Raw genomic sequence first — 26,377 nt, 5'->3', positions numbered from 1 at the left:
AATCCACCTAACCTACACATCCTTGGACTGTGGGAGGAAACCGGAGCACCTGGAGGAAACCCACGCAGACACGGGGAGGACGTGCAGACTCCGCACAGACAGTGACCCAGCGGGGAATCGAACCTGGGACCCTAGCGCTGTGAAGCCACCGTGCTAACCACTGTGCTACTGTGCTTCCCCCAAGGTTAGGTTTAGTGGGGTTGAAAATTCCAGATTGTGGTATTAATGTATTGCTCTTTTATGTATCTGTTGTTTAGTGTGGGTTTATTTTATAATAATGAAAAATTTCTGCAATAAAAGCATTTTAAAAAAAGACGGGACAGCAAAGGCCGACTAAACAAAAATCAATAAGATGGGAAAAATTAGAGTACGAGAGAAAGCTAGCCAGAAATATAAAAACAGACAGTAAGAATTTTTATAAATATTTAAAAACGAAAACAGTTAATAAAGTGAGTGTTGGTGCTGTAGAAAGTGAGCTTGCAGAATTGATAATGGAAAACAAGGAGATGGTGGATGAATTGAAGAGGTATTTTACATCAGTCTTCACTGTGGAGGATACAAGTAACACCCCAGGAAATGGAAGGGAGGGAGCAACTCAGGAAAATTACAGTTACCAGAGAAATGATACTGAGCAAACATCTGGAGCTGCAGGTTGATAAAAGCCCAGGTCCTGATGGACATCATCCTAGGGCCTTAAAAGATGTGGCTAGTGAGACAGTTGATGCACTGGTTTTCATTTTCCCCAAACTCCCTAGATTAGAGAAAGGTCCCGTTACATTGGACAATAGCAAATGTAATTCTTTTATTCAAAAGGGAGGGAAACAGAAGGAAGGAAACTACAGACCAGTTGCTTAATATAGTTGTGGGGAAAATATTAGGAGCTATTATCAAATAAGTTACAGCAGAACGCTTGGATGAGCTCAAGGTAACTAGGCAGAGTCAACATGGTTTTGTGAAAGGAAAATCATGTTTAACCAATTTATTGCAGTTCTTTAAGGAAGTAGCCTGTGCTGTGGATAAAGGGGAACTAGTGGATGTGTTGTACTTAGATTTCCAGAAGACATTTGATAAAGTGGCACACTAGAGATTATTGTGGAAAATAAAAGCTCATGTTTTAGTGTAGAACATATTGGCATGGATAGAAAATTGGCTAGCTAATATGAAGCAGAGAGTAGGTATAAATGGGTATTTTTCAGGTTGGCAAATGTAACAAGTTCTGTGCCACAGGGATCAGCGCTGGGACTTCATTTGTTTACAATTTATATAAATTACTTGGATGAAGGGATTAAAGGGGTGGTTTCTAAATTTACTAATGACACAAAGATTGTTCGTAAAAGTAGTTAAGAAGGTGTAAGGAGGCGACAAAAATATAGGTAGGTTAATTGAGCAGGCAAAGATCTGGCAAATGGAGTTTAATGTGGGAAAATGTGAAATTGTCCTTTTGGGTAGGAAGAATAAAAGGAAACTGATTATCCGCCAGCGGGATTCTCCGTTTTGCCAGCAGCCCGGGGGTTTCCCGACGGCATGGGGCTGCCCCACAATGGGAAACCCCATTGCCTGGCCGGCATAACGGAGAATCCCGCCGGCCTGTCAGGGCAGAAATGGTGCGGCGGGGCGGAGAATCCCGCTGGTGAGAGGTTACAGAGCTCTGAGATGCAGAGGGAGCCGGGTGTCCTAGTGCATGAATCACAAAAGGCTGGTATACAGGTATAGCGAGTAATTAGGAAAGTTAATAGAATGTTATTGTGAGGAAAATTAAATCACAAAAGTGGGGAGGTTATGCTTCAGTTACACTTGCGTATTGTGTACAGCAGTGTTCTTCAAACTTTTTTCCCCGGGATCCACATTTGCCAACCGGTCGAGCCTCATGACCCTCCCCATGTTTGCTTACCTTTAATGCAAAAGGGGAGCCTGCTTGGTCCTCATGATCTCACTCCAATCAACTTCAAAGGAGGAGAGGACAATGTGCAGAACGGGTGCAGAGTTCAACCAGTTCCTTTGTGCCGTCTTCAACTTTGTGAGAATGGAAAATCCAACCTCACACATGTAGGTCGTTGTGAAGGGCAAAATGCTTGTTTTACTCAGCGCTGGATAATCCTTGGTGATGCTACTCCAGAATGCTGACTGCCTCATGGGCTTTTGGGTGTGTTTTTAATGTGCTGTCATAGGTCAGGTACAGCAGCATAGTCTCTTCATTTGGAGTCAGCTGTAAATTAATAACTGACTCTGGGGTCTCAAACTCAAAAGGTGTTTTCCACCCACCACTTCTCTTTCAAAATCTGAAGCTTCTCTTCATTGTCAGTACTTCCCTGTATAACGCACACAGACATCTTTATTTGCATTGACACAATTGACAGAACCATAACCTCGAGAAATCATCTTTATACTGCTTTGTTGCCGAGTTAAGTTTCTTCTTTGTGGACTGTTATCCAGAGGTCTTGGAGCTCTGGTACAGAGCTAACACTCGCACTGCTCTGTCCTGCCTTGGACTCTCCTGTGCAGTTCTCTCCAGCAGATTCAGATGAGAGACCCTGGTCAGTAGGTATTCCGCTTATGTGTGTGATGTGGAGATGCTGGCGTTGGACTGGGCTAGGCACAGTAAGAAATCTTACAACATCAGGTTAAAGTCCAATAGGTTTGTTTGGAATCATGAGCTTTCGGAGCGCAGCTCCTTCCTCAGGTAAGTGAAGAGGTGGTTACACAAACGCAACATATATAGACAAAGTCAATGATGCAAGACGATGCTTTGAATGCGAGTCTTTGCAGATAATTAAGTCTTTACAGGTCCAGATGGAGCGACTGGAGAGAGGGATAATCACAGGTTAAAGAGGTGTGAATTGCCTCAAGTCAAGACAGTTGGTAGGATTTCGCAAGCCCAGGCCAGATGGTGGAGGGTTAAATGTAGTGTGACGTGAATCTAAGGTCCTGGTTGAGGCCGTACTCATGTGTGCGGGTACATGTCTCACTACATTTAGCCTTCTTGCAACAGTAAAGATTATTTAACCCCCCCACCATCCAGTGTTTGTGGAACCTACCTCTTCACTCACCCGATGAAGGTGCTGCGCTCCGAAAGCTCGTGATTCCAAATTAACCTGTTGGACTTTAACCTGGTGTTGTCAGACTTCTCACTGTGCCTATTTGTGTCTCTGCCTGCCTCTTTCTTGTCAGAAAATGATCCATCTTCACAGACCTCTTGCCGTGCTTGCCAGCAACTAGAAAATGGAAGAAGCTCTCCCGTGTGATTTGGCGCAAAAAGCACATCTGTACAGGGTGCTTGATGTCAAGTGTATGAACAGGACGTGTGGCCTGCTGACTGCTGCTGTTTCTGGCTGGGAGCCTGTACACCAGCCTCAGTTCATTCTCATTTAAAGGGCAATGGCGGCCGTTGGGTGCTTCTCCCACCACAGAGATGAGGGGAAATTCTTTCTCTGAGAGTTGAAAGTCACAGGAATTCTCTTCACCAAAGGCAGGGATAGCAGAGTCTTTGAATATATTTAAGGCAGAGCTGGACATTGTTATAACATACACCAGTATATCATGGTGCAGACACACACTGATGGACACACACAGGGACCAATCAACATGTACAAACACCGCAGCCAATCACCAGTTAGAATACACACACTATAAAGGCAGAGGGCACCACGGTTCCTGCTCATTCTGGGTGCTGCCTCTCAGTGTAACAAGAACTCATCCAGCCCAGCACGGACTCGCACCACGTGCTGAGAGAATCAACTGGTTCGGACAAGGCTTAGGTCTCTAGTTTAAGTTAGCATCATTTAGACCCACAGTCATCGTGTGTTAGTTAGTTAGAAGTAGTTAATAAAATTGAGTTGAACCTTCATCTGTGTTGGAAGTGTCTGTTCATCTCTCAAGCCTACACAAGCCAACACAACAGAGAGGATTTTGATTATCAAGGGGGTGAAAGGTTATTTGGGGATTCAGGAACGTGGGGCCGAGGTTACAATCAGATGAATCATGATTTTACTGAATAGAGGAACAGAATAGAGGGGCCGATTGGTCATCTCCTGTAAGATGAAAGGTTTTTATTTTAGATTTGGATAGTGTCGATACTTGTTGCTATTATTGCCCAGATTTTGTCTTTCTGATCTTCCAGAAACATCCACAGATCCTGCCCCTGCCTCGATTAACCGCACAACTGGAATCTCAGCAACATTGTTGACCCAGACTGAGATCCCTTTTCCACATGGCATTGATCACAAAGAACAAAGAAAAGTACAGCACAGGAACAGGCCCTTCGGCCCTCCAAGCCTGTGCTGACCATGCTGCCCGTCTAAACTAAAATCTTCTACACTTCCGGGATCCGTATCCCTCTATTCCCATCCTATTCATGTATTTGTCAAGATGCCCCTTAAACGTCACTATCGTCCCGGCTTCCACCACCTCCTCCGGCAGCGAGTTCCAGGCACCCACTACCCTCTGTGTAAAAAACCTGCCTCGTACATCACCTCTAAACCTTGCCCCTCGCACCTTAAACCTATGCCGCCTAGTAATTGATCCCTCTACCCTGGGGGAAAGCCTCTGACTATCCACCCTGTCCACGCCCCTCATAATTTTGCAGACCTCTATCAGATCGCCCCTCAACCTCCTTCGTTCCAGTGAGAACAAACCGAGTTTATTCAACCGCTCCTCACAGCTAATGCCCTCCATACCAGGAAGCATCCTGGTAAATCTCTTCTGCACCCTCTCTAAAGCCTCCACATCCTTCTGGTAGTGTGGCGACCAGAATTGAACACTATACTCCAAGTGTGGCCTAACTAAGGTTCTATACAGCTGCAACATGACTTGCCAATGTTTATACTCAATGCCCCGGCCAATGAAGGCAAGCATGCCGTATGCCTTCTTGACTATCTTCTCCACCTGTGTTGCCCCTTTCAGTGGCCTGTGGACCTGTACACCTAGATCTCTCTGACTGTCAATACTCTTGAGGGTTCTACCATTCACTGTATATTCCCTACTTGTATTAGACCTTCCAAAATGCATTACCTCACATTTGTCCGGATTAAACTCCATCTGCCATCTCTCCGCCCAAGTCTCCAAACGATCTAAATCCTGCTGTATCCTCTGACAGTCCTCATCACTATCCGCAATTCCACCAACCTTTATGTTGTCCGCAAAATTACTAATAAAAATTCTGATGAGATTTTTTAAAAAGCAAAATCTTACCATGAAGTCAATGGCTGCTCCTGAGTTGGCATGTCGGAGGTACACAGGGTTCACACTGAATGTTTGCTGTAGTTTCCACTTATCTTTCACCCTTTGAAAGAGAAAATCCTGTCAGATAAATTGCAAAACATCCCTGGGAACTGAGCGAGGTGCAGATGCAATAAACTGAATCAGGTTCAAAGCCTGATTGGGTCAGGTTGGAGGGAGCAAAGATTTCTCAATTCCCAAATCTTAGGGGGCGGTTTCCGGCCCTGCTGAGCCAGAAAAGCAGCTCATCGCCGCGCAGCATGGCCGGTGAAGGCCAGGAGACCCCGCTCACAGCATCTACTCGGCTCGCAATGCCTCCCGGGATTCAACACAATCTCGGGAGGCGTTCGAGGGGAGTCCCGCCCCCAATGGGCGGGATCACCTTTTGGCAAATCCGCATATTAGAGCGAGGCAGTAAGCCTCACTCCAATGTGCAGGTTCCCGAGGTACCTGAGGCTTTGGGATTCAATCCCTTTCCCTCGGGGACCTCGGGCGAGCACCGTTTGGTACTGTTCCCCATACAGATGGAACTGCAATTGTGGTGGACTCCAAGGGGAACTGCCGGTGCCACCTGGGTGTCAACCTGGCACTGCCCAGATGGCACTGGCAGGGGCACTGTCAGGTTGGGCCAGGGTTGCCCACTGGGGTGGGGTGGGTGGTGTAGGGGGGGGGCTGGAGATCCTCCCATGTTGCCTTTGGGCTGGGGGGGGGGGGTTTGTGGGTCTCAGGGATCGGGATGCCATTTTATCTCTCGCTACAATGGGGTGTTGCAGCCAGCAGAGCTACCTGTTGTCAAACACAGGGCTATGTGAGGCCTCGGTCACCCGGTCCTTGGTCAGGCCCCTTATTTAAAGCGAGTTGTGTTGAATAGCCAGGTGTTTCTCAGCGCCGGAAGACATACGGCTAAACGCGCTCGCTCGGGAACTTTGTTCAAGTTCCCCCAGTGGCTCTTTCAAGGGTCTGCAGCTGATTTGTCTGCCCACCCTCAGCTGGCTGGTTAGAAAGTCCCGGCGCCATGTTTAAATACCAGTCCAGCGCACTCCCCTATCTCTCTCTATCCCCCACCTCAATTCACCAGACTGTGCAGGATGTCAGAGACCCAGTGGGAAAAGGCTAGCAACCTCGAGAAGTCTGTATCCTCGATTCAACCACAAACCCATCACCCTGGAGGTTCCCAGGCCCCACTGGACCTCTACCCACCACATCTGGAGTTTTGTGCATCTCCATGCAGCAAATGATGTGGTGTCGCTCTGACCCTCTTTGTGAGCTTTTCGCTCAGGCTTGTTGTGTTCTGCTGTCTTGCTGTTGCAATGATCCTCACAGAACTGCTGATGAGTTACTCAGAACGCTGATTTATTAGTTAACAGGTGGAAGGATAACTTACAGAATGCTGAACGGACTAGGTTACCCTGGAACTACCCGATGGGCGACTGTCCTTGTGTACCCCTTACTGCCAACTGGTGAGTCTGCCACATGACGTGACCAAGCTCTGACGCCACCAGCTGGTTGGAGGTTGTATTGCTAACTGCATCCAATCTTATTCACAGAGATATCATCACAGGGTCTATCTTCCCTCCTCTCAGTCTTCCCTCTGCTTCCTCTTCATCCATCACCTTGCCCCCCTACTCTATCATTGACCCCGCCATCCCTGTCTTTGTCTTTTTCCCAGCAGAGTGGTGACCAGTGCATCAGGAGCAGTGCTGCAGGATGGACACAGACAAGGTCTCTGGCCCGCTCAGGGCTGCCTTGTGAACACCGATCTTCAGCAGTCGTGTTTCGACCAACGTAATTTCACACTGCATGATGCAAGATTGGAAAGCCTGATTGGCTGCGGCAGGCAGCAGTTTTAATGAGAATTGATGAAATGTAAATGGTATTCACGGCAGAAGCAGTGATCGGGAAGACCAATCCCAACGCTGGGAGAATTGCAACATGATTCCACACCAGGGGGTTTATGGCTTTTTGGCTACTGTCAGATTCTCCATTCCCGCCAACAAACCCACTAGGGGCGGAATGGGAGAATTCAGTCTGTTCATCCAGTTCAATTAAATAGTTTCAAGAAATGAATTCTCATCATTGAGGATATTGAAGACAGATGTTGGTAGATTTGAGGATACTGCAAGAACTAATGGACACGATGACTCCATGAGAAGGTGGATACGGACATAGGAGCAGAGGGAGGCCATTCACCCCTCGAGTCTGCTCCACCATTCTATAAGGCCATGGCTGATCGGATTGTGGCCTTTACTCCACACCCCCCGACAACCAATGGCTCCCTTATTGGTGGAGAATCTACCTACCTCAGGCTTCAAAATATTCAGTGACCCTGCCTCCACCTTCTCTGGCAAAGAGAATTCCCAACGGCACGGTTCACTTGTACTTTTACAAATTGAGAAGCAGGTGCCTTGGCTGATGAGGGAGAGAGAGACATCTTTCTGCATACCCGGACTGACCACACACCTTGACCCCTGGATCTGCCCCCATTCCAGCACCCCAGCCGGATAGGCATCATCAGCCATGATTGCAGCAGATAACCCCTGTTATAGCAATCATAGAATTTCCAAACTTTAGTCATTATTACTGGGCGGCGAATATAGCCATGATTAGGAAGTGGATGGTGGGGGGGGCGTTGGTAACGGAGCCTCCGCCATTCCGGTCGGCACGGTACTCCACCAGCCAAGTGGTGGTCACGGCCCTCAGAGTTTGGGGGCAATGGAGGAAGCATGTGGGAGCGGAGGGAGCATTGGTCTGGTCTCCAATTTGCAATAATCACCAGTTGACCCCAGGGAGGTTAGATGGAAGATTCCGGAGATGGCAGAAAGCAGGGATTGAGAGGATGGGAGATATGTTTATAGATATGTTTGTGGCGTTTGGTACTGTTCCCCATACAGATAGATAGAATAGAATAGAACAGTACAGCACAGAACAGGCCCTTCGGCCCTCGATGTTGTGCCGAGCAATGATCACCCTACTCAAACCCACATATCCACCCGATACCCGTAACCCAACAACCCCCCCCCCCCCTTAACCTTACTTTTTAGGACACTACGGGCAATTTAGCATGGCCAATCCACCTAACCCGCACATCTTTGGACTGTGGGAGGAAACCGGAGCACCCGGAGGAAACCCACACACACAGGGGGAGGATGTTCAGACTCCACACAGACAGTGACCTAAGCTGGGAATCGAACCTGGGACCCTGGAGCTGTGAAGCAACTGTGCTAACCACTGTGAAATTGTGCAGTTGACCGTATTCCAGATGTGGCTTCACCAACAACCTATACAACTGTAGAAAAATGTCTCTACTTTTATATTCAATTTCCCTTGCTATAAACAATACCATTCCATTTGTTTTCCTAATCACTTGCTGTATCTGAATACTAACTTTTCCTGATTCCTGTACCAGGACACCCAGATCCCTCTGTACTTCAGAGGTTTACATTCTCCCTCCATTTGAGTAAGTTACTGCTTTTCTATTCTTCTGCCAACAGAGACAAGTTCACCATTTCCCACATTATGCTCCATTTGTCAAAGTTTTGCCCATTCACTGAACCTCTGTGTCCCTTCACAGTCTCCTCATGTCCTCTTCACTACTTACTTTCCAACCTATCTTTGTGTCATTAGCAAATGTAGCAACAATACATTCAGTCTCTTTATCCGAGTCAGTGATATAAATTGTAAAGAGTTGAGATTCCAGCACTGATCCCTGTGACACTCTGCTCTTCCTGCTGACTTGAAAATGACCCATTTATGCCTGCTCTCCATTTCCTGTGGCTAGCCAATCTTCTATCTATGCTAATATATTGTCATGGATTCTTATTTTGTGAAGTAATCTTTGATGTGGCACCTCTTTTCAAATGCCTTCAAGAAATCTAAGTACACCGCGTCCACAGGGTGCCCTTTATTCACATTTGTTACTTCAATAAATTAATCAAATATGATTTCCCTCTCACAAAAAATCATGTTGACTCTGCCTGATTGTATTGAGATTTAGCAGGTACGCTGCTATAACCCAGCTCTAACCTCCTTAACAATCACTCCAGCAATTTCCCTGTGACAGATGTTGGCTAACTGGCCTGTAGTTTCCTGCTTTCTGTCTCCCCCCCCCCCCCCCCCCCCCCCCACCCCCATCTTGATTAGAGGAGGCACGTTCACTACTTTCCAATCTGATTGGATCTTTCCAGAATCTGGGGAGTTTTGGAAAATTAAAACCACAGCAGCTACAATCTCAGCAGCTACAATCTCAGCAGCTCCAATCTCAGCAGCTCCAATCTCAGCAGCTCCAATCTCAGCAGCTACAATCTCAGCAGCTACAATCTCAGCAGCTACAATCTCAGCAGCTGCAGCTACAATCTCAGCAGCTCCAATCTCAGCAGCTCCAATCTCAGCAGCTCCAATCTCAGCAGCTACAATCTCAGCAGCTACAATCTCAGCAGCTACAATCTCAGCAGCTCCAATCTCAGCAGCTCCAATCTCAGCAGCTCCAATCTCAGCAGCTACAATCTCAGCAGCTACAATCTCAGCAGCTACAATCTCAGCAGCTATAATCTCAGCAGCCACTTCTTTGAAGATCTGAGGGGGCTTGTTGGGTTTTAGTTCTAATAAATCTCTCAGTACCTTTCTCTGCTGATTGGAATGACCAATCAAAAATCTATGTAACACAGCACTGACTGAAGAATATTATTGAGATGGAATCTCGGTCTGAGTCACACTCACCAGAACGCTGTGCAGTCAAAGTGGACCATCATCCACTTCGAAGGATTAAAGGCAAAGGAATCGGAATATTCAACACCCTGCAGGAAATTTTGGAATTCAGGACACAGGAAGGCAGTTCCTGCGTAAGCTGCATCAATGTGAAGCCACAATCCCTCACTGGCACCTGGATAGTTAAAGCCACGGCAATAAAATAGTTTAGATCCATTCAGAAACCACCCAAAAGCATGTTGTACAACACCTAGAGTTCACTGCATTTTTTATTTCTGTTACCATCGAATGTTCACTGAAGTGCTCAGGACTCTGGGAAATGAACTTGTAAAGTCACCTTGATATCCGTGTATCAGACATTTCATATTCTAAAAACTCAAAATGTTCGGAATTCAAATAAACGTCCCGAGCAGGAGCTTTGGTTAGAATTCACTCCAGTTACAGAGCAGAAGGAGGCCATTCGGCTCACCAAATCTGCACCAGCCCCTGGAAAGAACACCCTACTTAAGCCCACGCCTGCACCCTATCCCTGTAACCCAGTAAACCCACCTAACCTTTCTTTGGACACTAAGGAGCAATTTATCATGGCCAATCCGCCTAACCTACACATCTTTGGACTGTGGGAGGAAACCGGAGCACCCGGAGGAAACCCACGCAGACACGGGGAGAACGTGCAGACTCCGCACAGACAGTGACCCAGCCGGGAATCGAACCTGGGACCCTGGAGCTGTGAGGCAACAGTGCTAATCACTGTGTCACCGTGCTGCCCATACAGCAGCTCTGTCCTTTAGGACCCGGCCAGCTCGGTCTGTGTGGTACTATCGAGCCACTCTTGGTGATGGACAGTGAAGTCCCCCCACCCAGAGCATATCCTGCACCCTTGCCACCCTCAGTGCTTCCTCCAAGTGGTGGTCAACATGAAGGACTAACTGATTCATTAGTGAGAGGGAATGGTACGTGGTAATCAGCAGGAGCTCTCTTGCCCATGTTTAACCTGAAGCCGTGAGACTTCATGGGGTCCAGAGTCGATGTTGAGGATTCCCAGGGCAACACCTTCTGTACTGTATCCCACTGTGCCGGCCCCTCTGCTGGCTCTGCCCTGCCGGTGAGACAGGACATACCCAGGAATGGTGATAGGGGTGTCTGGGACATTGTCTGTAAGGTGTGATTCTGTGAGTGTCTGTCAGGCTGCTGCTGACCAGTATGTGAGAAGCTCTCCCAACTTTGGCACAAGCCCCCAGATGTTAGTGAGGAGGGCATTGCAGGGTCGCAGGGCTGGGAGGCAGGGTCGGCAGGGCTGGGGGGCAGGGCTGGGAGGCAGGGTCGGCAGGGCTGGGGGGCAGGGCTGGGAGGCAGGGCTGGGGGGCAGGGCTGGGGGGCAGGGTCGCCGGGCTGGGAGGCAGGGTCGCCGGGCTGGGAGGCAGGGTCGCCGGGCTGGGAGGCAGGGTCGCCGGGCTGGGAGGCAGGGTCGCCGGGCTGGGAGGCAGGGTCGCCGGGCTGGGAGGCAGGGTCGCCGGGCTGGGAGGCAGGGTCGCCGGGCTGGGAGGCAGGGTCGGCAGGGCTGGGGGGCAGGGTCGCAGGGCTGGGAGGCAGGGTCGCCGGGCTGGGAGGCAGGGTCGCCGGGCTGGGAGGCAGGGTCGCCGGGCTGGGAGGCAGGGTCGGCCGGGCTGGGTTTGCCGTTGTCGTTCCCGGTGCCTGGGCCGATGCCGGGTCGTCAATCTGGTTTCATTCCTTTATGTTTTCTTTGTGACGGTTTTGATACAACTGAATGTCTCTCTCGGCCATTGGAGAGTCAATCACATTGCTGTGGGTCTGGACTCCAGTCCCAGGACACAGGCAGTATTCCAACAGAAATAGCAACAGCAACTTACAAAGTGGTCCAAGATCCCTCAAACAATCAAAGGCGCACACAGCAGTGGTACCAAGTGTGGCACAGAGCTGCAAAACAAGGAAAGGATGGCATTAGGCAAGGAAACCTCCAAACTATAAACAAAGGTAGTGCGAGGATATTTAAAGAAAAACAGTAAACCATGAAGAGAGGAATACGCAATTTGTTTTTTGTTGGTGTTTTCAGTACACAGCAGAGGAACTTTCTCCCAGGCATTCTTTAATGTCTGTCTAAACCTGGTCGAATTACTGGGCCCTCAGTGCAGCGTCTCATCTGTATACGTTTGTCACATTATTGCAAGTGAACTAAAAGGGAACAAAGTCCCGTATTGAGCGGGTTTGCTGCTTCTTTCCCGGTGCTCACTGAGTCGAGAAACACCTGGCTATTCAACACGACTGGCGTTGTACAAGGGGCCTGAATGGGGAACACGCCAAGGCCACATGGCCCTGTTTTGTACATCGGGGAGCTCCGCTTGCTGGAATGCCCCAGTGCAGCGACACATGGGGACCCATTTTTAAATCCCAATCTCCAAGGCCCCTGAAGCAATCCCCAACCGCACATCAGTGTGAGGCTAGCTGTCTCACTCCAATATGCAGATTTGCCAAAAGTGATCCTGCCCATTCACATTGCAACAACTCGCCAGATCCCATCAGACTCCGTGAAGCGTTGTGAGCAGGGTCAATCCCGGGAATGGAGTCTCCCGGCTTCTATCAGACGCACTGCACCGCGACGAGCTGCTTTTAGAGCGCAGCGTGACTATTGGATCCCAGCCAAACTCTAATCCAGAGCAAGAACTCTGCCAAAAACCAAAGCAACCTCCCCAGTGATGCCCGGCACTCCTCCCAGTAGCTTTCTCTCGCTACAATCATTGCTTCAAACTTATTATTTTCAAAAGATATTTTGCAAAGATGACAAAGAGTCATCCAGATTTGAAATGTTCGCTCCCTTCTCTCTCCACAGAGGCTGACAGACCTGCTGAGATTGCCCAGTGTTTCCTGGTTTCAGATTCCAGCATCCACAGTAATTTGCTTTTAATTTTCTTCAGTATTTGATGGACCTCAACTTTTACAACAATTATAAACACTAATAAAATAAAAATAGAAATTTCTGGAAATATTTAAAAGGGCCAGACCATTTCGGAAAGAGAAACAGAATTCACATTTCAGATCTGTGATCTTTCATCACAAACAATATTTAGGGCATGTCTTTGAGGCTAAAAAGTATGCATCTAACTCGGCAAAGATTTACTCAAAATGATGAAGACCCGGACAAAATGTTAATGGGTGTCTGTTCTGACAGTTTTATTCCAGGTTAGAAACGAGAGAGATTGTAGAATAATCAATATCCTCAGACTCCACTGATAAAAGGATATTCAGAGACAGAATGATAATCTTTGTCCATTTTAAGACTTACAAAGAATGGAACAAGTCCTAATCTTTGATCTTCTTCCAGAGCTTGGCTTAGAGTCTCGCCTCGCAGACAGAAATCCTCATCGGTCTCGAGGAATCGGATTTTCACCAAAGTGATCAGCCCAGCTTTCTCTATCGAGGAATGAGCCTGAAAAATAACATTCATAAAAATAACATTCCAGCAGAGGGCAGCAGTGCGGAGCTGCTGATTGGCTGTTGTGGGGAAAATTTGCATCAGTGCATTGCGGTCACTGTATCCAGAAGGTGTATCTGAGCAAGACACGCTTTGTGCTCAAGTGAAGGCAAGCATCCAGCAGAGGGCAGCAGAGCAGAGCTAAGCTGCTGATTGGCTGTTGCGGGAAAAATTTGCATTAGTGCATCACGGTCACTGTATCCAGAAGGTGGTTTGTGGAGGAGCTGTTGTCAAGTGACAGTTAGACCCCAAACACTTCTTCAGTGTTTCCCTCCCTACCTCCTCCTCTGACCAAAAAAAACCAATCACTGTAAGGATCCCAGCCGAGTAAAGATCAAGAGGGAGACTCAAGGGCAGGTAGAAGTAGAAAGAAGTTGAACCGTGACGTCACAGCCTGCAGGTAAGTGATTGGCTGGTGACTGGTAAGTAGTTTTTCTTTTCCCTGAGGTGTTATCGTGCGGGGTGCAGTGGTTGCTGAGTGAGTGCTTGCTGAGAAGGGGAGTAAATTTTAAAAAAACATACTGTTGGGAGTTTCCAGCTGAATCCGGTCAGAGTGAGGACAGAGTGACTGCTGGGTAAGTAGTAAAGATTTAAATTGTTTGCGGGGCCCATAACAGCTGATTGCTGTTCCTGTGTGGGGCACAGTGGTTGCTGGTTAAGTGTTTTATTTTTACCTGTATTTAAGTTGGGCAGTTCCTAAACCCTAGGCACTACACTTGTAGTGTCCCCCACCCTTCCACCTCCTGTAGTGTCCCCCACCCTTCCACCTCCTGTAGTGTCCCCCACCCTTCCACCTCCTGTAGTGTCCCCCACCCTTCCACCTCCTGTAGTGTCCCCCACCCTTCCACCTCCTTTAACCTAAGGGGGAGAGTGAATAACAGGTAAGCTCTTTCTTTCTTTTTCTTGTTTTATCTAGAGGGGATGGCAGGGAAGGCAGTACAATGTTCCTCCTGCAGAATGTTTGAGGTGAGAGACACCATCAGTGTCCCTGCTGATTTCACCTGTGGGAAGTGCAGCCATATCCAGCTCCTCAAAAACCACATTAGGGAACTGGAGCTGGAGCTGGATGAACTTCAGATCATTCGGGAGGCAGAGGTGGTCATAGGTAGAAGCTTCAGGGATGTAGTTACTCCGAAGAATCAAGATAGATGGGTGACGGTGAAAGGGGCTGGGAGGAAGCAGTCAGTACAGGGATCCTCTGTGGTCGTTCCCCTCAGTAACAAGTATACCGTTTTGGATACTGTTGAGGGGGACGACCTACCAGGGGTAAGCCACGGTGAACAGATCTCCAGCACCGAGTCCGTCCCTGTGGCTCAGAAGGGAAGGAGGAAGAGCAGTAGAGCAATAGTTATTGGTGACTCGATAGTCAGAGGGACAGATAGACGGTTCTGTGGCAGCGAAAGAGACTCACGGATGGTATGTTGCCTCCCGGGTGCCAGGGTCCGTGACGTCTCGGACCGTGTTTTCAGAATCCTTAAGGGGGAGGGGGAACAGTCACAAGTCGTGGTTCACATCGGTACCAACAACATAGGTAAGAGAAGGGACGGGGATTTAAACAGGAATTTAGGGAGTTAGGGTGGAAGCTGAGAGCCAGGACAAACCATGTTGTCATCTCTGGTTTGTTGCCGGTGCCACGTGCTAGTGAGGTGAGGAACAGGGAGAGAGTGCAGATAAACACGTGGCTGCAGGGATGGTGTAGGAGGGAGGGTTTCAGCTACGTGGATAATTGGAGCACATTCTGGGGAAGGTGGGACCTGTACAGACAGGACGGTTTGCACCTGAACCAGAGGGGCACCAATATCCTGGGAGGGAAATTTGCTGCGGCTCTTCGGGGGGGATTTAAACTAATTTGTCAGGGGACTGGGAAAACGAGCTGTAGTCCAGAAGCCAGTGTTGAGAGTAGTGAGGTACTGAGGAGGGTATCAAGGTCGCAGGAGTGTACCGGCAGACAGAAAGGTGGGTTGAAGTGTGTCTACTTCAATGCAAGGAGCATCCGGAATAAGGTAGGTGAACTTGGAGCGTGGATTGGTACTTGGGACTACAATGTTGTGGCCATTACGGAGACATGGTTAGAACAGGGACAGGAATGGTTGTTGGAAGTTCCGGGGTCTAGATGTTTCAGTAAGAGTAGGGAAGGTGGTAAAAGAGGTGGAGGAGTAGCATTGTTAATCAAGGATAGTTTAACGGCTGCAGAAAGGCAGTTTGAAGGGGATCTGCCTACTGAGGTAATATGGGCCGAAGTTAGAAATAGGAAAGGAGCGGTCACGTTGTTAGGAGTTTTCTATAGGCCCCCAAATAGTAACAGAGATGTGGAGGAAGAAATTGCAAAACAGATTATGGATAGGTGTGGAGGTCTCAGGGTAGTTGTCGTGGGGGACTTTAACTTTCCAAATATTGATTTGAACCTCTATAGGTCAAACAGTTCGGATGGGGCAGTTTTTGTACAGTGTGTGCAGGAGGGTTTCCTGACACAATATGTGGATAAGCCGACAAGAGGTGGGGCCACATTGGATTTGGTACTGGGTAATGAACCGGGCCAAGTGTTAGATTTGTTTGTGGGACAGCACTTTGGAGATAGTGACCACAATTCGGTGTCTTTCACTATTGCAATGGAGAGGGATAGGGCCATACGGCAGGGCAAGGTTTATAATTAGGGGAGGGGTAATTATGATGCGATTACGCAAGAATTAGGGAGCATAAGATGGGAACAGAAACTGTCAGGGAAAGGCACAAATGAAAAGCGGAGCTTGTTCAAGGAACAAATGCTGCGTGTCCTTGATAGGTATGTCCCTGTCAGGCAGGGAGGAAATGGCCGTGTGAGGGAACCATGCTTCACAAAAGAGGTTGAATGTCTTGTCAAGAGGAAAAAGGAAGAGTATGTAAGGATGAGAAAACAAGGTTCAGTTGGGTCGCTTGAGGGTTACAAGGTAGCAAGGAATGAGCTAAAAAAAAAGGGCTTAGGAGAGCTTGGAGGGGGCATGAGAAGTCCTTGGCGGGTCGGATCAAGGAGAACCCCAAGGCTTTTTACTCTTATGTGAGAAATAGGAGAGGCTTTGAATGAATACTTTTCTTCAGTGTTCACCAAGGAGAGGGGCCATGTTTTTGAGGATGCGAGTGTGATACAGGCGGGTAGGCTGGAGGAGGTGGATGTTCTGAGGAAGGATGTATTACCAATTTTGAAAAACTTGAGGGTCGACAAGTCCCCTGGGCCAAATGGGATATATCCAAGGATTCTTTGGGAGGCAAGGGATGAGATTGCAGAGCCTTTGGCTTTGATCTTTGGGTCCTCACTGTCCATGGGGATAGTGCCAGAGGACTGGAGAGTGGCGAATGTTGTTCCTCTGTTCAAGAAAGGGAATAGGAATGACCCTGGTAATTATAGGCCAGTTAGTCTTATTTCGGTGGTCGGTAAGTTAGTGGAAAAGGTCCTGAAGGATAGGATTTATGACCATTTGGAAAGATGCAGCTTAATCCGGGATTGTCAACACGGATTCGTGAAGGGTAAGTCTTGCCTCACAAATCTGACTGAACAGTTAATGTCGTATACATGGATTTTAGTAAGGCATTTGATAAGGTTCCCCATGGTCGGCTTATGAAGAAAGTAAGGAGGTGTGGGATAGAGGGAAATTTGGCCAATTGGATAAGTAACTGGCTATCACATAGAAGACAGAGGGTGGTGGTGGATGGAAATGTTTCAGACTGGAGACCAGTTACCAGCGGTGTACCACAGGGATCAGTGCTGGGTCCTCTGCTATTTGTGATTTTTATCAATGACTTGGAGGAGGGGGCTGAAGGGTGGGTCAGTAAATTTGCTGATGACACCAAGATTGGTGGAGTAGTGGATGAGGTGGAGGGCTGTTGTAGGCTATCAAGAGACATTGATAGGATGCAGAGCTGGGCCGAAAAATGGCAGATGGAGTTTAACCCTGATAAGTGCGAGGTGATTCATTTTGGTAGAAATAATTTGAATGCGGTTTACAGGGTCAACGGCAGGGTTCTGAGGAATGTGGAGGAACAGAGAGATCTTGGGGTTCATGAACACAGATCTCTGAAGGTTGCCACTCAAGTGGATAGAGCCGTGAAGAAGGCCTATAGTGTGTTAGCGTTTATTAACAGGGGGCTTGAGTTTAAGAGCTGCGAAGTTATGCTGCAACTATACATGACCCTGGTGAGACCACATTTGGAGTATTGTGTGCAGTTCTGGTCACCTCACTATAGGAAGGATATGGAAGCATTGGAAAGGGTGCAAACGAGACTTACCAGGATGCTGCTTGGTTTGCAGGATAGGTCTTATGAGGAAAGGTCGAGGGAGCGAGGGCTTTTCTCTTTGGAGCGGAGGAGAATGAGAGGCGACTTAATAGAGGTTTATAAGATGATGAGGGGGATAGATAGAGTGGACGTTCAGAGACTATTTCCTCGGGTGGATGTAGCTGTTAGAAGGGGACATAACTATAAGATTCAGGATAGGAGATATAGGAGGGATGTCCGAGGTCGGTTCTTTACTCAGAGAGTGGTTAGGGTGTGGAATGGACTGCCTGCTGTGATAGTGGAGTCGGACACTTTAGGAACTTTCAAGCGGTTATTGGGTAGGCACGTGGAGCACACCAGAATGACAGGGAGTGGGATAGCTTGATCTTGGTTTCAGACAAAGCTCGGCACAACATCGAGGGCCGAAGGGCCTGTTCTGTGCTGTACTGTTCTATGTTCTAACAAACATGAGCAGGGGTGGCCCATTCAGCTCTTTATGTCTATTCCACTATCCAACAGGATTATGGAGTGAATTCTCCGTTCCCCCCTTGCCTATCTCAGTCTTGAACATGCTCAATGACTCCGCCTCCACAGCCCGCTGGGACAGAGAATTCGAAAGATTCACCATCCTCTGAATGAAGAAATTCCTTCACATCTGAGTCCTAAATGGCCCTTTATTCTGAGACTGTCCAGCCCAGTCTATTTAATCTTTGGAGGACATTCCTTCCATTCCAATAATTAATTTAGTGAACTCTCTCTGTGGCAAGTATATCTTCCCTTCAAAACTGTCCACCGCGTTCCAGGTGTGGCCGCACAGTGGTTAGCACTGTGGCTTCACTGCACCACGGTCCCAGGTTTGATTCCCCGCTGGGTCACTGTCTGTGCGGAGTCTGCACGTTCTCCCCGTGTCTGCAATTCAATCCTCTCGTTATAAAGACCATCGTACAAAACAGTGATGCTAAGGTAAGGACGGCATCAAACAGCAAATTTGAGATGCATATAACAAGGATGCGACAGTAATCATGGTGACTTTAATTTACATATAGATCGGGCAATTCAGATTGACAACGATATTGTGGCGGGAGAATCCATGGAGTGTGTAGGGCATGGTTTTTTTAGACAGTTGAGGAACCAGTTAGTGAACATGCTGTCCTAGATTTGGTATTCTGCAATGAAAATGGGTTCCAAAGATGAGCAGGTTAGATGGATAGGTGGATTGGCCATGCCAAATTGCCCTTAGGTTAGATGGGGTTATAGGGTTACGGGGATAGGGTGGAGGTGTGGGGTTAAGTGGGGTGCTCTTTCCAAGAGCCGGTGCAGACCCGATGGGCCGAATGGCATCTTTCTGCACTGTAAGTTCTATGATTGTATAATCAATCTTATTCTGTGGGTTCCTTAAGGGAACAGAGAGCATAACATGATAAAATTCTTGGAAAGTGAAGAAGTCTAACCTGAAACTATCGTCCTCAGTCTAAACAAAGAAAACTATGAGGGTATGAAGTGTGAATTTGCTCAGATAGATTGGGGAACTTCATTAAAAGGCATGACTGAGGATGGGCAATGGCTAATATTTAATGAATGAATGTAGAAGTACACGTTTGGGGGACGTAGAGGCAGAATGGTATTGTCGCTGGACTAGTAATCCAGAGACTGAGGTAATGATCTGGGGACCCGGGTTCCAATCCCACCACAGCAGGTACTGGGATTTAAACTCAATAAAATATCGGGAATTAAAAGTCTAATAATGACTAAGAAACCATTGTCGATTATCGTAAATTCCCATCTGCTTCACTAATGTCCTTTAGGGAAGGAAATCTGCCGTCCTTACCCGGTCTGGCCTACACGTGACTCCAAACCCACAGTAATGAGGTCAACTCTTAACTGTCCACTCAAGGGCAAAGAGAATGGGCAATAAATGCTGGCACAGCCTGCGACGCCCATGACCCATGAACCACAAAATAATAAATCCTTTCTGGTGCAAAAACACAAAAGTGGTACAAAAGAAATTAAGGATACTTTTAGATCCAAAGAGGAGTCCTCCAAAGTAGCAAGCCTGAGGATTAGGAGAAGTTCAGTATTCAGCAAAGGAGGATAAAGAGATGAAGAGGAAAAGAGGAGGGTGAGAGTAAACTTGCAGGTAACATAAAAGTGGACTGTAAAAGCTTCTGTGAGTGTAGTAAAAGATTAGTGAAGACAAATGTAGGTCCCTTACAGTCTAAAAGAGGAGAATTTATAATAGAGAATAATAACATGGCGCAGCAATTAAACAACTGTCTCCACTGAGGAAGATGCAATTAACTTCCCAGAACTGCTGGGGAACTAACACTCTAGTGAGAAAGAGGAACTGAAGGAAATTAGTATTCATAAAAAGTGTTGGAGAAGTTAATGTGACTGAAAGTCGTTAAATCGCCAGGGCCCGATAATCTTCACCTCAGGATGGTAAAGGAGAAGCCATGGAAATAGTTGATGCGTTGGTTGTTATTTTCCAAAATTCTGTAGATTCTGGAACAATGACGGCAGATTGGTGGGTGGCAAATGTAACCCCGATATTTTAAAAAGGAGGGAGGGAGAAAACAGGGAATTACAGACCGGTTAGCTTAATATCAATAGCGAGCGGGGAGCAGGGAGGCGAGTGGGGAGCAGGGAGGCAAGCGGGGAGCGTGGAGCGGAGAGCAGGGAGGCAAGCGGGGAGCGGGGAGCAGGGAGGGGAGCGGGGAGGCGAGCGGGGAGCAGGGAGGGGAGCGGGGAGCAGGGAGGCAAGCGGGGAGCGGGGAGCAGGGAGGCGAGCGGGGAGCAGGGAGGCGAGCGGGGAGCAGGGAGGCGAGCGGGGAGCAGGGAGGTGAGCGGGGAGCAGGGAGGCGAGCGGGGAGCAGGGAGGCGAGCGGGGAGCAGGGAGGCGAGCGGGGAGCAGGGAGGCGAGCGGGGAGCAGGGAGGCGAGCGGGGAGCGGGGAGCAGGGAGGCGAGCGGGGAGCAGGGAGGTGAGCGGGGAGCAGGGAGGCGAGCGGGGAGCAGGGAGGCGAGCGGGGAGCAGGGAGGCGAGCGGGGAGCAGGGAGGGGAGCGGGGAGGTGAGCGGGGAGCAGGGAGGGGAGCGGGGAGGCGAGCGGGGAGCAGGGAGGGGAGCGGGGAGGGGAGCGGGGAGCGGGGAGGCGAGCGGGGAGCAGGGAGGGGAGCGGGGAGGCGAGCGGGGAGCGGGGAGGCGAGCGGGGAGCAGGGAGGCGAGCGGGGAGCAGGGAGGCGAGCGGGGAGCAGGGAGGCGAGCGGGGAGCAGGGAGGGGAGCGGGGAGGCGAGCGGGGAGCAGGGAGGTGAGCGGGGAGCAGGGAGGGGAGCAGGGAGGCGAGCGGGGAGCAGGGAGGCGAGCGGGGAGCAGGGAGGGGAGCGGGGAGGTGAGCGGGGAGCAGGGAGGGGAGCGGGAGGCGAGCGGGGAGCAGGGAGGGGAGCGGGGAGGGGAGCGGGGAGCGGGGAGGCGAGCGGGGAGCAGGGAGGGGAGCGGGGAGGCGAGCGGGGAGCGGGGAGGCGAGCGGGGAGCAGGGAGGCGAGCGGGGGAGCGGGGAGGCGAGCGGGAGCAGGGAGGCGAGCGGGGAACGGGGAGGCGAGCGGGGAACGGGGAGCGGGGAGCAGGGAGGCGAGCGGGGAGCAGGGAGGCGAGCGGGGAGCAGGGAGGCGAGCGGGGAGCGGGGAGTGGGGAGCGGGGAGGCGAGCGGGGAGCAGGGAGGCGAGCGGGGAGCAGGGAGGCGAGCGGGGAGCAGGGAGGCGAGCGGGGAGCAGGGAGGTGAGCGGGGAGCAGGGAGGCGAGCGGGGAGCAGGGAGGCGAGCGGGGAGCAGGGAGGGGAGCGGGGAGGCGAGCGGGAGCAGGGAGGGGAGCGGGGAGGGGAGCGGGGAGCGGGGAGGCGAGCGGGGAGCAGGGAGGGGAGCGGGGAGGCGAGCGGGGAGCGGGGAGGCGAGCGGGGAGCAGGGAGGGGAGCGGGGAGGCGAGCGGGGAGCGGGGAGGCGAGCGGGGAGCAGGGAGGCGAGCGGGGAGCGGGGAGCGGGGAGCAGGGAGGCGAGCGGGGAGCGGGGAGGCAAGCGGGGAGCAGGGAGGCGAGCGGGGGAGCGGGGAGGCGAGCGGGGAACGGGGAGCGGGGAGCAGGGAGGCGAGCGGGGAGCAGGGAGGCGAGCGGGGAACGGGGAGGCGAGCGGGGAGCAGGGAGCGGGGAGCGGGGAACGGGGAGCGGGGAGCGGGGAGCGGGGAGCAGGGAGGCGAGCGGGGAGCGGGGAGCGGGGAGCAGGGAGCGGGGAGCGGGGAACGGGGAGCGGGGAGCAGGGGAGGCGAGCGGGGAGCGGGGAGCGGGGAGCGGGGAGCAGGGAGCAGGGAGGCGAGCGGGGAGCAGGGAGGCGAGCGGGGAGCAGGGAGGGGAGCGGGGAGCGGGGAGCGGGGAGCAGGGAGGCCAGCGGGGAGCGGGGAGCGGGGAGGCGAGCGGGGAGCGGGGAGGCCAGCGGGGAGCGGGGAGCGGGGAGGCCAGCGGGGAGCTGGGAGGCGAGCGGGGAGCGGGGAGGCGAGCGGGGAGCGGGGAGCGGGGAGCAGGGAGGCGAGCGGGGAACGGGGAGCGGGGAGCAGGGAGGCGAGCGGGGAGCGGGGAGCAGGGAGCGGGGAGCAGGGAGCAGGGAGGCGAGCGGGGAGCGGGGAGCGGGGAGCGGGGAGCGGGGAGCAGGGAGCGGGGAGGCGAGCGGGGAGCGGGGAGCGGGGAGCGGGGAGCGGGGAGCAGGGAGCGGGGAGCAGGGAGCAGGGAGGCGAGCGGGGAGCGGGGAGCGGGGAGCGGGGAGCGGGGAGCAGGGAGCGGGGAGCAGGGAGCAGGGAGGCGAGCGGGGAGCAGGGAGGCGAGCGGGGAGCAGGGAGGCGAGCGGGGAGCAGGGAGCGGGGAGCAGGGAGCAGGGAGGCGAGCGGGGAGCAGGGAGGCGAGCGGGGAGCGGGAGCGGGGAGCAGGGAGCAGGGAGCAGGGAGGCGAGCGGGGAGCAGGGAGGCGAGCGGGGAGCAGGGAGGCGAGCGGGGAGCAGGGAGGCCAGCGGGGAGCAGGGAGGCCAGCGGGGAGCGGGGAGGGGAGCGGGGAGGGGAGCGGGGAGCAGGGAGGCCAGCGGGGAGCAGGGAGGCCAGCGGGGAGCGGGGAGCGGGGAGGCGAGCGGGGAGCAGGGAGGCGAGCGGGGAGCGGGGAGCGGGGAGGCGAGCGGGGAGCGGGGAGGGGAGCGGGAGCGGGGAGCAGGGAGGGGAGCGGGGAGCAGGGAGGCCAGCGGGGAGCAGGGAGGCCAGCGGGGAGCGGGGAGGCGAGCGGGGAGCAGGGAGGCGAGCGGGGAGCGGGGAGGGGAGCGGGGAGCGGGGAGCAGGGAGGGGAGCGGGGAGCAGGGAGGCGAGCGGGGAGCGGGGAGCGGGGAGCAGGGAGGGGAGCGGGGAGCAGGGAGGCGAGCGGGGAGCGGGGAGGCGAGCGGGGAGCGGGGAGGCGAGCGGGGAGCAGGGAGGCCAGCGGGGAGCGGGGAGCGGGTGAAACGCAGATACTGGGCAGGAAGTAACAAAACTTCACAGAAGTGAGTCTCTGATTAGTCTGGGTTTACTCTGTCTTTACATCTGCTGATGAAATGAAATGAAAATGAAAATCACTTATTGTCACGAGTAGGCTTCAAATGAAGTTACTGTGAAAAGCCCCTAGTCGCCACATTCCGACAGGAGGGTGACAGCAGACACTGCCCAACCTGCCAGTCCCACCCTGCCAGTCCCGAGCCCAACCTGCCAGTCCCACCCTGCCAGTCCCGAGCCCAACCTGCCAGTCCCACCCTGCCAGTCCCGAGCCCAACCTGCCAGTCCCACCCTGCCAGTCCCGAGCCCAACCTGCCAGACCCGGCCCAACCTGCTAGTCCCGAGCCCAACCTGCTAGTCCCGAGCCCAACCTGCCAGTCCCGAGCCCAACCTGCTAGTCCCGAGCCCAACCTGCCAGTCCCGAGCCCAACCTGCCAGACCCGGCCCAACCTGCCAGTCCCGAGCCCAACCTGCCAGTCCCGAGCCCAACCTGCCAGTCCCACCCTGCCAGTCCCGAGCCCAACCTGCCAGTCCCACCCTGCCAGTCTCGAGCCCAACCTGCCAGTCCCACCCTGCCAGTCCCGAGCCCAACCTGCCAGTCCCACCCTGCCAGTCTCGAGCCCAACCTGCCAGTCCCACCCTGCCAGTCCCGAGCCCAACCTGCCAGACCCGGCCCAACTTGCTAGTCCCGAGCCCAACCTGCCAGTCCCACGCTGGGGTTTGAACTGGAAATACTGCAGCCGCCACAGGAACTGATGGAGCAACTGCTCCACCTACTGGAGGACAGTATTGCAGCGACGAGGCGGCCTCACCTGGGCAGATCCAACACGACCTCTGCCCCCCTCACCTGGTCAAAGGGCCTTCTGCCGTTCCCCCCCCCCCCCCATCGCCCCCTCCCCCTCACCTGGTCAGAAGCGTAAGCAACAAGTCGAGAGTTGATGACAGAATCGTCCAGTTTGCAATCAGTCGATTTCATCTCCAAGATCTTGGATTTTCTTGCCGTTAACAAGGCGATTAATGTAGATTCACTGACTGTACTCTGCAACATTACAATATCCAGGTCAAAATATTCCCTCTAAATGGATATTTATAACTGGATTCCAATAATTAGGTTTCAGAGAGCGATGAATTTCAGGGAACTAATTTGCTTTCTGTCAGTTCTGACATATTGCTCTTTATAGCAAATCAAAATTATCACTGATCCAATTACAAACAATTTGGGATCATTATTGAAATGGACCAGATTTTGCAGAGAATCTTTCCAGAGAGTGTGCATGTATAGCACCTCTGTGTAAAATGGAGCAAATTCCTTCCTCACGATTGTTTAGTTGCAGTCCATCGATCAGCTGCCAAAGAGGCTGTGCTGCCAGTGATGGGCGTGGACACAGGACGCTGAGATCCAACAGGTGGCAGGTCTCGGATTGAGGCTGGACATGATTCCCCTCCTAACCCAATACCCTAACCCTAACCCTAACACTAACCCAATACCCTAACCCTAACCCTAACCCTAATACCCTAACCCTAACCCTAGCCCTAACCCAATACCCTAACCCTAACCATCCTTGACCCAATACCCCAAACACTCACCCTAACCCTAACCCTAACCCTAACCCAATACCCCAAACCCTCACCCTAACCCTAACCCTAACCCAATACCCTAACCCTAACCCAATACCCTAACCCTAACCATCCTTAACCCAATACCCCAAACCCTCACCCTATACCCTAACCCTAACCCTAACACTAACCCAATACCCTAACCCTAACCATCCTTAACCCAATACCCCAAACCCTCACCCTAACCCTAACCCAATACCCTAACCCTAACCATCCTTAACCCAATACCCCAAACCCTCACCCTAATCCTAACCATCCTTAACCCAATACCCTAACCCAATACCCTAACCCTAACCCAATACCCTAACCCTAACCATCCTTAACCCAATACCCCAAACCCTCACCCTAACCCTAACCCAATACCCTAACCCTAATACTAACCCTAACCCTAACCATCCTTAACCCAATACCCCAAACCCTCACCCTAATCCTAACCATCCTTAACCCAATACCCCTAACCCTAGCACTAACCATCCTTAACCCTAACCCTAACCATCATTAACTCAATAGCCTGAGCCCAATATCCCTAACCCTAACCAGCCTTAACTCAATACCACTAACCCTAACCATCATTAACCCAACACCCCAACCCAATACCCTGAACAATAACCCTAACCATCCTTAATCCAATACAGTAACCCTAACCCGAGCCCTAACCTGAACCCTCCTAACCCAATACTCCTAACACTAACACTAACGATCCTTAACCCAATACTCCTAACACTAACACTAACGATTCTTAACCCAATACCCCTAACACTAACGATCCTTAACCCAATACCCCGAACACTAACCAGCCTTAACCCAATACCCCTAACACTAACACTAACGATCCTTAACCCAATACCCCTAACACTAACACTAACGATTCTTAACCCAATACCCCTAACACTAATCAGCCTTAACCCAATACCCCTAACACTAATCATCCTTAACCCAATACCCCTAACACTAACCAGCCTTAACCCAATACCCCTAACACTAACACTAACGATCCTTAACCCAATACCCCTAACACTAACCATCCTTAACCCAATACCCCTAACACTAACACTAACCATCCTTAACCCAATACCCCTAACACTAACACTAACCATCCTTAACCCAATACCCCTAACACTAATCAGCCTTAACCCAATACCCCTAACACTAACCAGCCTTAACCCAATACCCCAACACTAACACTAACGATCCTTAACCCAATACCCCTAACACTAACCATCCTTAACCCAATACCCCTAACACTAACACTAACCATCCTTAACCCAATACCCCTAACACTAACACTAACGATCCTTAACCCAATACCCCTAACACTAAGCCTCCTAACCCAATACCCCTAACACTAACACTAACCATCCTTAACCCAATACCCCTAACACTAAGCCTCCTAACTCAATACCCCTAAGCCTAACCTGAACCCTAACCCTAATCATCCTTAACCTAATACCCCTAATCCTAACCTGAACCCTAACCCTAACTCTAACCTGAACCTTAACCATCCTTAACCCAATACCCCTAACACTAACTATAACCATCCTTAATCCAATATCCTTAAC

The 26,377-nt window shown here is 51.5% G+C and overlaps 1 protein-coding gene across 1 annotated transcript in view; it reads right to left on the bottom strand.

Annotated features, from left to right (window-relative positions):
• The window catches only part of hdc (histidine decarboxylase), an 80,342-nt gene that overhangs the window by 41,293 nt on the left and 12,672 nt on the right, over nt 1-26,377 (bottom strand). The window contains exons 3-7 of the mRNA XM_038812947.1: nt 24,106-24,240; nt 13,220-13,363; nt 11,790-11,856; nt 9,931-10,093; nt 5,188-5,278 (exon numbers count right to left, since the gene is read on the bottom strand). Of these exons, the coding sequence (XP_038668875.1) occupies nt 5,188-5,278; nt 9,931-10,093; nt 11,790-11,856; nt 13,220-13,363; nt 24,106-24,240 (600 nt within the window). The remainder of the gene's footprint in view (nt 1-5,187; nt 5,279-9,930; nt 10,094-11,789; nt 11,857-13,219; nt 13,364-24,105; nt 24,241-26,377) is intronic.

This window comes from Scyliorhinus canicula, chromosome 12, assembly GCF_902713615.1.
Source record: "Scyliorhinus canicula chromosome 12, sScyCan1.1, whole genome shotgun sequence".
Taxonomy (NCBI): domain Eukaryota; kingdom Metazoa; phylum Chordata; class Chondrichthyes; order Carcharhiniformes; family Scyliorhinidae; genus Scyliorhinus; species Scyliorhinus canicula.
The sequence above is the reverse complement of the archived record's forward strand: the minus strand, read 5'-3'. Positions and strand labels throughout refer to the sequence as shown.